Source organism: Saccopteryx leptura, chromosome 2, assembly GCF_036850995.1.
Source record: "Saccopteryx leptura isolate mSacLep1 chromosome 2, mSacLep1_pri_phased_curated, whole genome shotgun sequence".
Classification (NCBI taxonomy): Eukaryota; Metazoa; Chordata; class Mammalia; order Chiroptera; family Emballonuridae; genus Saccopteryx; species Saccopteryx leptura.
In genome coordinates this window covers 221,665,298-221,677,971 of record NC_089504.1, presented here as the reverse complement: position 1 = coordinate 221,677,971, position 12,674 = coordinate 221,665,298, and the positions used below count along the sequence as shown (strand labels likewise).

Genomic DNA, 12,674 nt, shown 5'->3' with positions numbered 1-12,674 from the left:
TAGAAATGCAATATAGTAGAATACCTTTATTAAAATAAAAATGTGAATGTTTTATTTCTTGTTTTTCTTTTTAGAAATGCAGTTGGTGATGGAAAGAGAGCCATTATTCTAAAGAACAACTGGACAAAGGTAGGCTTATGTATTTTACTTTGGTCAAATAATGCCATACATCTTGGTGAAAAACTTGTGTGGAGGATGTACATTTGTATTTTAAAATTCTGAATAAAATATGCAAAGCTCAGGAATGTGACAGGGAACCTCCAGTTCCATAGCCAGAAAGGAGACAGCACAGGGGTGAGGCTGCATGTGCCTGAAGGGGGCTGGCTACCCGTAGGGGTCTTGAGGAACTTGAGGGCACTTTAGCCTTTGAGATATCAACATCTGCACACATTGGCTGAATTAAAGACCTAGTGAGAAATGAAACTTAGAGGTTAAAAGGAACTATAGGAGATGGGATTTGTGCATAATGAACTCTTATGCACAAATCAGTGAAGAAACATAAATTTGACTATCAAACTTTTTTTTTAACTTTTTAAAAAATTCATTTTAGAGAGGAGAGAGAGAGAGAGAGAGAGAGAGAAAGGAGAGAGATACAGGGGGGAGGAGCTGGAAGCATCAACTCCCATATGTGCCTTAACCAGGCAAAGCCCAAGGTTTTAAACCGGCGACCTCAGCATTTCCAGGTCGACACTTTATCCACTGCGCCACCACAGGTCAGGCTGACTGTCAAACTTTAAAAAACTTCTGTATGTCAAAACACACCATGAATGAAGTTGTAGTCTTGGGAGGAGATAATTTGTCATATATATAGCATGTCTAACTGATAGGATTTTTATCCAGAATATTCACAAAACTAAAATAAAAAACCCAGTAGAAATGGGCCAATAAACAAGCATTTCACAGAAGAGGAATTCTGAATGACCAATAGAAATAAACTAAGCTCTGTTGCCCAGTAATTAAATTGTACAGAGACAGGGAAATGAAACCAAAAGAGCAGAATAGAGAGCCTCCAAACAGACCCACGTGTACCCGAGAAAATGAAACAGTGATAGTATTTGGATCCTTTGGCAAAAATGAACAAGACCAACAGCCCTGATATTGGTTGAATGTGTATGCCAACAGGACCCCTCAATAAACCAGTGGGGTGGAGCCAGTTACAGCCAGCTTGGAGAGCAGGATTCCTTGGTTCCAATTGTGTGTAACCCACAGACATTGTTGCATATGTGTGTGTGGTGAGATAGTCCAGGTGGTCTTTGCAGCCTTGTTTTATTGGCACAGAACTTCAGATACTTAAATATCCATTAATAAAGCAGTGGGTGAAGGTGGTATTTTTACTTGATCAAAGTCATTACTGTGATCTGTCTGAACTGTCCTGTCTTGAATACCCATTATTTTTGCAACCTCATTTCTACTGCTCTCCCTCTTTCTCACTCTCTTGTTCACTCCGTGTTGGCCCAGTGTCCTCCTTACAGTTCCTTAAACGTGCCAGGCCACTGTTAGCTTGTACTTGCTCTTCCCTGTGCCTGCAGTCAGCGTGCCTTTCTCTGGAGCATGAGCTAGCTCCTGAGCTCCCTTATTGCCTTTCGTTGTCACTGAAAGTGTCTTCTCAAAGAAACCTTCCCTGGCCACAGTACTGAAATACTAGTTCTGCCCCTTCCTACTCACTGGCTCTACTCTTTCCCTGCTTTACTTTGTTTCCTCTTAGCATTAGCATTATTAAACCTGCTGTGTGTACTGTTAAGGTGTGTTGTTTGTGGTGCGCCTCCCTCCAGGACTGTGTGAGTTCCATCAGGACAGGTATTCTGTTTGGCTCATTACTGAATCCAGGCTGCGAGCACTCGTCAGTAAATGTGTGTTGACTTAGTGAATGAATGAATTGAATACTAGATTGCAGTTGAAATGAGTTAACTGGCTTGTCAACATTTATAGATTTGAAGAACAGTGTTGAATGAACAAAGCAGTAAAAGCATATCAGCTAGAAAAATACTTATCAAACTCATGATAGTGTTTGCTTCTGTTCAGTGAGAGATGGAAAGATTAAGGAGGGTACAAAGGATAGTTCAGCCATGTTAGTACAGTTTTATTTCTTTCATTAAAGAATCTGAAGCAAATACAACAAAATGAACAGTTAATTCTGGGTATTTGTTATAGTAATCTGAATTTTTCTAAATTATAAAAATATCTGAATATTTTTAGTAAAACTTCATTAAGACAGAAAGATACATGTTTCAGGCTTCCTTCCTGGATTTTCATATGTGTTTTCAAACTGGAATGAGTAGACTCAGCCTTTACATTGTGATTCAGGTGGTCTTGGAGTATACAGTCAGGACTGTAAAGTTCCCCAGGTGGACTTCTTCATCATCCAAATTGTGCAGTCTCTTTTAAGTATCTTATTTTACTGATGTAGAATTTAAGTCTCAGAAAGGTCAAGTGACCTTTGCAGGGTATTATTACAGTAAAAGACAGTTGGATTGAGGGTGATCAGTGTGTTGCTATTTTTGTTTTGAGTCATTGTTGTGCTTGAAACTGTCTTTGTTGACCCCTGAACCTGGCATTTGGCAGCTGCCCTATCAATATTTCCAGAATGAATAGATGATAGAAATGTTAATACTGAAACCCAGACCATGTTACTGGTTTTCCATAAATACTTTTCTCTATTTCAATCTAGTATCAACTTAGAAAAAGAGTACTGGCCCTGGCCGGTTGGCTCAGTGGTGGAGCATCGGCTTGGCGTGCAGGAGTCCTGGGTTCGATTTCCGGCCAGGGCACACAGGAGAAGCGCCCATCTGCTTCTCCGCCCCTCCCCCTCTCCTTCCTCTCTCTCTCTCTCTTCCCCTTCCACAGCCAGGGCTTCATTGGAGCAAAGTTGGCCGGTTGCTGAGGATGGCTCTGTGGCCTCTGCCTCAGGTGCTAGAATGGCTCTGGTTGCAACAGAGTGATGCCCCAGATGGGCAGAGCATCGCCCCCTGGTGGGCATGCGGGGTGGATCCCGGTTGGGCGCATATGGGAGTCTGTCTGACTGCCTACCCGTTTCCAACTTCAGAAAAATACAAAAAAAAAAAAATCTTAAAAAAAAGAGTACTAAAACTTTTTTACTTTGAGGACTCTATTTAGAATGTCCTTGGTTTTATTTATCAAACAAAAGACTGACTCTTCTTTTTAAGTCTGTTTTTTTTTAAAGTTTTAGGTTCACAGCAAAATTAAGAGGAAGGGGCAGAGATTTCCTGTAACCTGACACCCACCACATGTCACCATCACCCCGCAGAGTGGTATGTGTGTGAAAACTGATGGGTCACCACAGACACCTCATAGTCACTCTGAATTCACAGTTTATCTTTGGGTCTACCGGCTGGTGTTGTGGATTCTTTGGGTTTGGACAAATTTATAATGACTTGTATCCACCTTTATGGTTTATATAGAGTCTTTTTACTGCCCTAAAAAGCCTCTGATCTGCCCATCCAGCCTTCCCTCCAAACCCTTGGCAACCACTGATCTTTTCACTTATTGGAATCAGACAGTATGTAACCTTCTCAGATTGGCTTTTTTTCATTAGTAATATGCATATGTTTCCTTCATGTCTTCATGGCTTGATAGCTTTTTCTTTTTAGTAATGAATAGCATTCCATTGTCTGGATGGACCATATTTTATTCTTCACCTGCTGAAGGACATCTAGGTTACTTCTAAGTTTTGGCATTTATAAGTGAAGCTGCTATAAACATTCATGTGCAAATTTTGTGTGGACATAGTTTTCAGCTCCTTTGGGTAAATACCAAAGAGTGTGATTGCTGGATCATGTGATAAGAATATGTTTATTTTTTTAAGAAACCACAAAAATGTCTTCCAGAATGGTTGTATCATTTTTCATTCCCACCAGTATTGAATGAGAGTTGTTCCACACCCACCTCAGTGTTTGCTGTTGTCAAAGTCCTAGTTAGGCCATTTTAAGAGCTCTTTGTGTATTTTGGGTAACAGTCCTTTATCAGATGTGTATTTTGCAAATATTTTCTCCCATCTCCTGTCCAATGTATTTTTCATCTTAAATGCTATAGCTTTCATCTTTAGAATTTCCAATTGAGTATTTCTTATGTATTGTATGTCTTTACTTCATATGTTCCATCTTAGCTCATTGAACATATGGAATATATTTATAATAATGTTTTAAGGTCCTTGTATACTCATCTGTGCCATTTCTGGGTTGTTTTCAATTGATTGATTTTTTTCTTCATTATAGACTACATTTTCCTTTTTTTCATACCTAGTAATTTTTGATTAGATACCAGACATTGTAATTTTACCCAAAATTTTTGTATTTCTCTAAATATTTTTTAGCTTTGTTTTGTGATACAGTAGTTACTTGGAAACAGATTAATTCTTTGTTTTAAGCTTGGTAGGTGGGACCTTAGCGGTATTGGGTGTAAGGCTAATTTTTTCTCTGTAGCCAAGGCAAACTTCTAAGAACTTCATTTAATACTTCATGAATTATGATGTTGGTGGAAGCAAGAAGTGCTCCTGTGTGAGTACTGACTGTTGTTCCCTGTTAGCTTTTCAGGTGGTCTTTCCCTGGCTTTGGGTAGTTGCCCCACGTGCTGCAGGTACTGATTAGTATGCAGCCGGACTAAAGGGGTGCCCTGTGAAGACCTCTAGAGTGCCCTGTGCAGCTCTCTCCTCTGGTCCTCTGCCCTGTGAACTTGAGCTGCCTAGGCTTTCCTGGACTCTTGGCTCTTCTTAACTGAGACTTCAATCTTTGCCTGGGTTCCTTCTCCTGGTGCATGGCTTAGAAACTCCATTCAGCAAGCTGAAGCAAGCAGAGGGCTTTCTTTGAGTGTCTCATCTGTCAGGGATCACTCTCTTGTTGCCTTATAGCCAGTGTACTGCAGCCCTTTGTTTCATATATGCTGTTCACTTTCGTTATATGTTTTAGTCAAGAGAATACATTCAATGTCTGCTACTCTATCTTGACCAGAAATGGTAGAGTGTGGGTTGTCTTAGCTTCATTATGAAAAAGACTTATGTAATGGGAGTACCAAACTGATATCCTCAATAACTAACTGTTCATTCTAGTGGAAGTAGAACATCTTTAGTATCTATACAGCATACCCGAGGGACCTGAGGGATGCCTCGGACTTACTCTCATTGAGCTGTGTGCCCACCTGTGGACCCATCACTCTGACCTGGAAATAGGTACATTTTGATTGGCCCATTTCCTGTGTCACAGCTACCCTGCCGTCAGTTGGGATGGAGCATTAGTCTTGACGGTCCTGCTATTACTGTGTGGAGAAAGGACATGGTAGCACTCAGACGAAGGGGATGCTGGGCAGATGAACAGTAGGGGGTTTCATATGTGTGATAGAGAAGGAGATAGTGTCAAAGAAGGGCAAGACCCTATTGTAATTGAGTTCAAGAAACTCTCTGAAGTACCTTTAAGCTTCATTCAAACAACTTCAGCAAAGAGATCTGAAGAAACTCCTTCTCAACTGGTAGAAAGTATACTGGTTATTATAGAGTTTAGGGACAGGGACTCAGTAAAGGATGAGAAATGTAAAGTGAAAAGAGAAAGTTTTTTTTTTTTTACAAATTTAAGCAGGTTTATAACCTAATTTCTGGTGCTATAGATTTTTTTTCCCCCATGCAGTTATATAAGCTTTAAAGTAGACGTATGCCCGGGAGGAGGATCTTGGTCTTAGTCTGGCTGAAAAAGTGCTCCAGAACTCAGGTTGGGTTGGTCACCAGAGCAGGATTATACATGCACAGACCTGCATAAATGAGGCCCCCATTATTGTTTCTGGCTTTTCTTAGTGAAAAGCTCATCTTTGTTACAAAGGTCACTTATTCCTGGTTTCAGATTTTCTTATAGAATTGAAATGCTCTTTGTTAAGTGTGTAGTACAGAGGAAAGGTCTCTGGGCCAGGAGATCAGGGATCTTTGGTTTGCCTCTAAGTAAGTGACACCGGGCCAGCTCCTCGCCTCTTTTCACTTGAAAATCGTTTCTCTAGTGAAGATATTGTGCCTACAGTGGAGGTTCAGTTTTTTTGAGTAGCTAGCAGAAAGATAGGCTAGCCTAGGTTTGGTAGTGTTAGCTTTCTGGGTTAAAATATTCATGCTTGATGTAGATTTCTCAAAATGTGGAAATGGGACCAGCCAGGACTGTGGTTCTGTAGCAAAAATGAAACAACCCCAAAAATCCGATCATTGGAATTAAGAGTTAATCAGTGGTTTTGGACCTTTTCTTTCTTAAAACCAAGAACTAAGAGTTAAAAGAATTAAAACTTGACTGAGAAGTGGATGGCAGCCTGGCTTAGATTCACCCCCTGTGCCCAGGCTTCTCTGCAGAGGGGTTGGGAAACTGCTTCCTGAGCCAAAACTTAATTTCCAAGGTGTAGGGACTTTAATGACTTGGAGACTATTACTGCGTTAGAAGTATTATGAAAAAATTTAGGTTATTTATATGAATGATTTTTATATAAGGTCTACCGGAAAGTTCTGTCCATTTTTGGAATAAAACAAAATACAAATTTTTCTTACTGTCAATAAACTTTATTAAATAATATAATTGCCATTATTATTAATGATTTCTTGCCAGCGTGAGGGCAATTTGTATATCCCATTTTTGAATAATGTTTTATCTTTTGATGCGAAAAATTGAACCAGTGCTTGTTTGATATCTTCTTCATTTTTGAATTTTTTGCCCTTCAAAAAATTTTGTAAGGACAAAAACAAGTGATAGTCGGAGGGTGCTAAGTCCGGGGAATATGGTGGATACGACAGACACGCTTCTGTAGCATTTCTTCCTTGTTGAAATTCGTAAAAATGAAAGTGGCGTAAATGAACTTGATCAGTAGCCATGGGCACACTATTGCTTCACACATAAGACTAACGTGAATCAACTTTGTTTTAATTTCCTACATCAGTATGTATACATTAAGTGATAAAAATAGAGAGGCACACATGCGCCAAATAAACGTGCTTATGTGTCGAAACTTGTGATAGAAACAGAACTTTTCGGTAGACCTTATACTTTATTTGGTATAAAATTATTTCATTCTTCACTAGTAAAATATGATAAATGTTGAAATTTTTCTTTGGGGGTACATAAATCTCAAGCAAAAATACTGATTTCTAGTCAGTTATAAATTATTATGAAAACTGTTCATAACTTTTCACTGAACTCATTTAGTTAACTTAATATCCTGAGAGGTATTAACATTTCTATTTATTTCTCATTAATAGGGATCTAATCTAACATTTTAGGTAACTAATCAGATTTTAAGCAAAATATTTTTCCTTATCTATTTCCTTTAATTTAAGCGTATTTTTGAGAAAAATTAAATTTATCTTTTTGGAACAGGGTCATTATCGTTATTGTGCTGCTCTTTCTATGCTGGGGGAGTATGACTGGGCCCTGCAAGCAAACATTAAAGCTCAGACACTCTGTAAAAATGACCCTGAGGGAATCCAGGATCTAATTCAGCAGCATGTAACCTTACAAAAACAAATAGAAGACCTGCAAGGTATTTCACCTAAGATTCTTTCGGTTTCAGTTGAATTCCCTTTAAAATTTTTGAAGGTGGGTTTCTTGGATTAATGAAGGGCCTTAAATCAGTTCTCAGATGATTTGTACTTACTTGTTATCTTGGTCAGGTCACTTAAGTTTTCCATTTCTACCTGTATAGAATTATATTAGTGTTATATTCCATGAGGTACTTATAAATGATTTGTATTTTTACTTGAAACATTCAGCAATGAATTATCATATACTCTTGTATTGAAAATGATGCCTTTTTGAAAATTTGAAATAAAGGTAATCCTTTTTGAAACAAAATTGTTTTAAAATTATCCCCTTTACTATTGTGGTTATTTACTGAAGAAAATCCCATCAGTAGAGTTGTTTGATGCTTTTGTACCAAGTTTGTGGCTGATTTTATGTATAGCTCAGAAATTTCCTGTGCAGGTTAGGAATTCTACAGTCCCTTATCCTACACTCTCTGTACAGGTCTTCCCCGTTTTTTCTTCTTTGGGTGTGTAGTGTCTCATGAAGCTGAGCTGAGTGGTTCTGTTTCACTAGCAGATGTCATCCAGCCTAATATGATTATAAATAAGATTGTGAGCTTCTTGAAGACAGGTGTCACCTCTGATTCACATTTATATATTGCTGCATCTAGTCTGTGATCGCATCCAATGGGATGTCAGATAAAGTCTGTTTGACATTTTGTTGACACGATCATCAAACTAAAAGCATCTTGAAATGTAAAATTGCTTAGGTTTACTTTTCAGTTCTCTGAAGTTGAAAATCTTTTAAAGTATGTGTTGCCAATGCACTAATTACTGAGTTATGTGTGTGATTGATTTTTATAGGTGGAACATCAACTAGGAATCTAATTAAAACCTTTTACGAAAGCAGGTAAGTTATTACCAGTCCGATCAGTAGCTGTTAACTTGGTGGAATGGCTTTGCCCTGTGAGTTTAAGAATTGCTGTGTCTGATGCTTTAGTAGCTAATAGCAACTACAGTAAAGTTGGGTTGGAAGGATGATAGGCGGTTTTTCAAGTGTCCCTGCTGAAGATCAGGTGACCTATAAATTGCCAGATTTGTTTTGCTGCTTCTTTTACTGAGGTATTTGCATATGTGTATATTGGAGATCAGTAGTCTAATTCTATGGGGAAAGGGGTGAAATGTTAATGGGATGTTACTGGGTTTGGGGACCAGTTTTGGCCACCAGATCCTGGCAACAGAGAGTAAGGGCACAGTCTGTGCCTTTTAACCCTTAACCTCTGTCCTGGAAACATCTGCCTCTAGACTCCCAATATATTTTCAAGGGCTAAGATGCGTCCTGTTAGACGATAGATTTGAGTATGCTTGCAGTGAAATAGCATCCAGGCTCTGCGTTTGTTACTTGGTGATTAAAGGAGATTAAGTTTTTTCTACATGCCTAAGATATTGAGGCAGTTAAATTTAAAACAAGGAGATTTAACTTATTTTAATATTAGAAACCAGAATACATTTCTTGAGTTTTCTTAATCTATTTTGAGTTTTTAATACCAAATGTAAAATAATATTTATGTATAAAACCCACTGTCAGAGGTGGTGGAGGTCCTTTTTAAAACAGTCTGGAATGGCTAAGACCTGTTTCTTTGAAGGTTAACTTTTTAAAAACATATACTAATCAATAGAAATAAAAAGATTCCTTTGATCCTCACTCAGGGCCTGCACATCTAGTTCATCAGTACCTGCGTTTAGTACTTCACTTAACTTTGTGGAGATCGAAAGAGATTCCAGAAAAACCACCCTTGAAATGGCAAGCGGTGGTTATCAGAATCTAAGGGTAAGCTCAGTTAAAAATAAGATGATATCAAGTATAGATAGTCTCACATTTTTACAATAATATTTCAGTGATAATGGATACTAAATGTTTTGTTGATATGAAACATTTTGCCTATCAATATCAAGAGAATGATTCTTTTTAATAAATAATAGAACTGACTCTTATAACTAAGTAAAAATAATATTTCATTATCACAGAATTCGTTTTGCATTCACATTTGTATATTTTCAAACTATTTTTTTCTTAAATTTTATTTTATACTTGGGCGGTTCTCTTTGTATGCCTTCCCTTTACATGTCTCTCAGTCACTTGGGAGTGAGTGCCAGTGGAGTCTGGTGGCCAAGTCACCCCACTGCTTACAATGCTTTGGGTTTTTCTTTTCCTGTCTTTCATCATTTGCAGTCTACATGGCTGCCTGGCACTGTAACAAACCACCCACCCCATTTGCTGTGTCAGGCCTGGGAGGCACGCCAGCCCCTCTGCCGGATGGGTTTCCACAGCCCCTGTTGCTCTTCATGGTGGCCAGAGCCCTTGATTCATTGCTGTGCTAATGGCTCCTTAGGGCACCTGTGGGCTTCTAGCTTGGCTCTGGGACCAGTATCCCAGACGAATTGCATCTGAGTTTTTCTCTGAATTACAGTATACTCAAAACTCAGCAGGTATCACCAGGTTCACATTTATATTTCTCTCCGGGGATTTGGGGGGGGGGAGGAGAACAGTGTTTTGGGTTAGATGGCTATTAGGCATTGGAGGGAACTTTTTCAACCCACTCTATAGTTCTTTTCTTGTTAATAATGAAAACCCCATGGAGGCTTTGTTCACTATAGGTGTTGCTGGAGCGAGCACAAGGAGGCTGTGTCCAGTTAGGGAGAGGAGCGTAAGGAAAGACGCAGTGGTATTCGTTCATACAGACGCTGAACACCACTCATGCTGGGTATCGGAATTGTCAGACCACAGCCTCTTATCATTAGTTATCATTTTGTTTGTTCATTTAGGCTTAATTACCACCTAGGTGTTTTATGCACTTGAATAAGCGCTATAGTCTATATTATTATTATTATATTTATTATATTATTATTTAGTTATTGAATTCTTCATGGCTTTTTTTTTTTAAGTCTCATTAATTCTATTTTCATGGGTAGGTGGTAGAGGAAGCTTTGATGATAGATGATTGTGACTGTCTCCCTGAATTTATACCAGTACCAGGTGAGTGTTTCCTTGCACAAATTTTTGCTGAGCTAATGTAGAATTGTCCAAACTGTGCCCCAAGTTTGCACCAGCCTCATTCGTACTTGTTCTATTACTACATGGTGGGCAGTTCTGTGTGAGTCAATACTCAGTCTTTTCATATTATGTGAGAAATCTAATTTTGGAACTCCAAATAAAAGTAATGGAAAGGAAAGGTGAGACTCTCCTTGGTTTGCTGTCTAATTTCCATGAGGCCAGTGTTTTCAGCTTTCATATCATTATCTTCCCCCCAGCCAAGGAGCCTTTCTAGACTTTTCTGTAATTGCCTCCCCATGAAATTTTAATACCAGACACTATATCTTTACATACTGTACATACATCTCTGCTTTATATACAGGGTGGGGCAAAAGTAGGTTTACAGTTGTTTGTATATGGAAAATAATATATTAATAAATAATACAAGAATAAATTGTTTTGCGTACTCCTGTCAGCCCACTTTTGCCCCCATCCTCTATAGCTTTAGGCAACCCCTGTGTTTTGGTCCTTCGACCCCGCCGGGGTTGCGACCCACAGGTTGAGAACCGCTGCTCTATAGAAAGGTAGATTTTCTTCGTTTCCTAGTAACAAAATCACCCTGTTAGGAGTGACATCACCGTTGTTGAGAATGGATGCTTTAGGCTAATACTCATTTATTTTAATTGTATGCGCCTAGTGCATGTATTTGTTGCCACGTCTAGTGAGCAGCAGACATAGCAGGGCCTTACTTGGCTTCACTGGGCAATAAAGGGTCCCAGAGAAGCACAGATGTCCACGCTTCATTTATTTCTCAATCTCCCTTTGACCAGATTTTGATGGAAATCATTCTAGAGTGGATTACATGCTCCCCTGCCTTTTAAGACAGTTTAAGAAAGTAGAGATTTTCTTAATGCCTCACAGTTGTTACCTCCACCTCTTATGCATTTCTTCTGGGGTTCTTTTTTTTTTTTTTTTAATTTTTTATTTATTCATTTTAGAGAGGAGAGGGAAAGGCAGAGAGAGAGAGAGAGAGAGAGAGAGGAGAGACAGAGAGAGAGAGAAGGGGGGAGGAGCTGGAAGCATCAACTCCCATATGTGCCTTGACCAGGCAAGCCCAGGGTTTCGAACCGGCGACCTCAGCATTTCCAGGTCAACGCTTTATCCACTGTGCTACCACAGGTCAGGCTCTTCCGGGGTTCTTGCAGGGAGATTGCGACCTTCTAGTCAATCCTGTTTCCCTCTTTTCTTTTCTCTGGTTTGTTGGTTCTTTTGTTTTCTTTTCAGTATTTCTGCTTCTGGCAGCTGTTTCTGTCTTTTTCTGTCCTCTGCTTCCTGCGGTTCTGTCCTCTCTTAGGCACCCATGCCACATGCCCTGCTACTCACTGCTGGGTTTTCCATTGGGTCAGCACCTCAGCAGGATTGTAAAGAGGGGAGACTCAGGTGATTGTCTTACCTGGTGTAACTAGAATAGCACGTGCAAAGTCTTTGAGGATAAAACTTTCTTTTGGAAAAAACTGTTAATTTATTGATATTTCTTAGGCCATTACCATTAGATAGTACATTTAAATAAGTAACTTAAATACTATCCACACTTCAGCATCTATATTCAGTCGAAGAAATGGTGGTCCCAAGGTTAGGGTTAAGTAGTATTGCCTTACGTCACTCAGCAGAAATCAAACTAGAACTTCTCTGCCTTTCTAGAAGCCTCTTCTGTTTTCTGAGGCCACCAAGACCAGCTTGGGCTCTCATCCTGTCCTGGTTACAAGGGCTCTGACCTGCCTCTGCCATCTCTCCAGGGGCTGCCAGCAGACACATGGTCCCTATTGCTGTGTACAGCTTGGCAGTCTGTCCCCTGCCCAGAAGTGCACCCACCTCCCGCCTCCTGCCGGGGGTAAAGGCTGAACTCACAGAGCTGAAGAAGCAGAAGCATGGCTCATCACCCTCCTCACAACCTGCTTTAGCAGCCCCTTTCCAACCTCTGTTCTTCCCAGATGCACCAAGTCACATAGGGTTACTCAGTGTTTCTTAAGAGGGACTCCGCTCTGGGATTTGGCCCGTTCTATGCAAATCCTACTTATTCTCTAAAACTGAACACACATGCTGCGAGCCCACTAATGCTTCTCCCAGCCACTCCAGTCTCTGTGGCTCCCT

At 39.7% G+C, this 12,674-nt stretch overlaps 1 protein-coding gene across 12 annotated transcripts in view; it reads left to right on the top strand.

Annotated features, from left to right (window-relative positions):
* The window catches only part of TTC3 (tetratricopeptide repeat domain 3), a 125,752-nt gene that overhangs the window by 39,259 nt on the left and 73,819 nt on the right, over positions 1-12,674 (top strand). For 11 of the 12 annotated variants that reach the window (XM_066370218.1, XM_066370217.1, XM_066370225.1 and 8 more), the window contains 5 exons: positions 75-129; positions 7,347-7,509; positions 8,354-8,399; positions 9,200-9,320; positions 10,463-10,526. In XM_066370218.1, coding sequence (XP_066226315.1) covers positions 7,377-7,509; positions 8,354-8,399; positions 9,200-9,320; positions 10,463-10,526 — 364 coding nt within the window. In that variant the 5' untranslated portion in view covers positions 75-129; positions 7,347-7,376. Of the gene's footprint in view, positions 1-74; positions 130-3,206; positions 3,270-7,346; positions 7,510-8,353; positions 8,400-9,199; positions 9,321-10,462; positions 10,527-12,674 lie in introns of those variants that run through there. The other variant, XM_066370222.1, reaches the window with a different exon arrangement.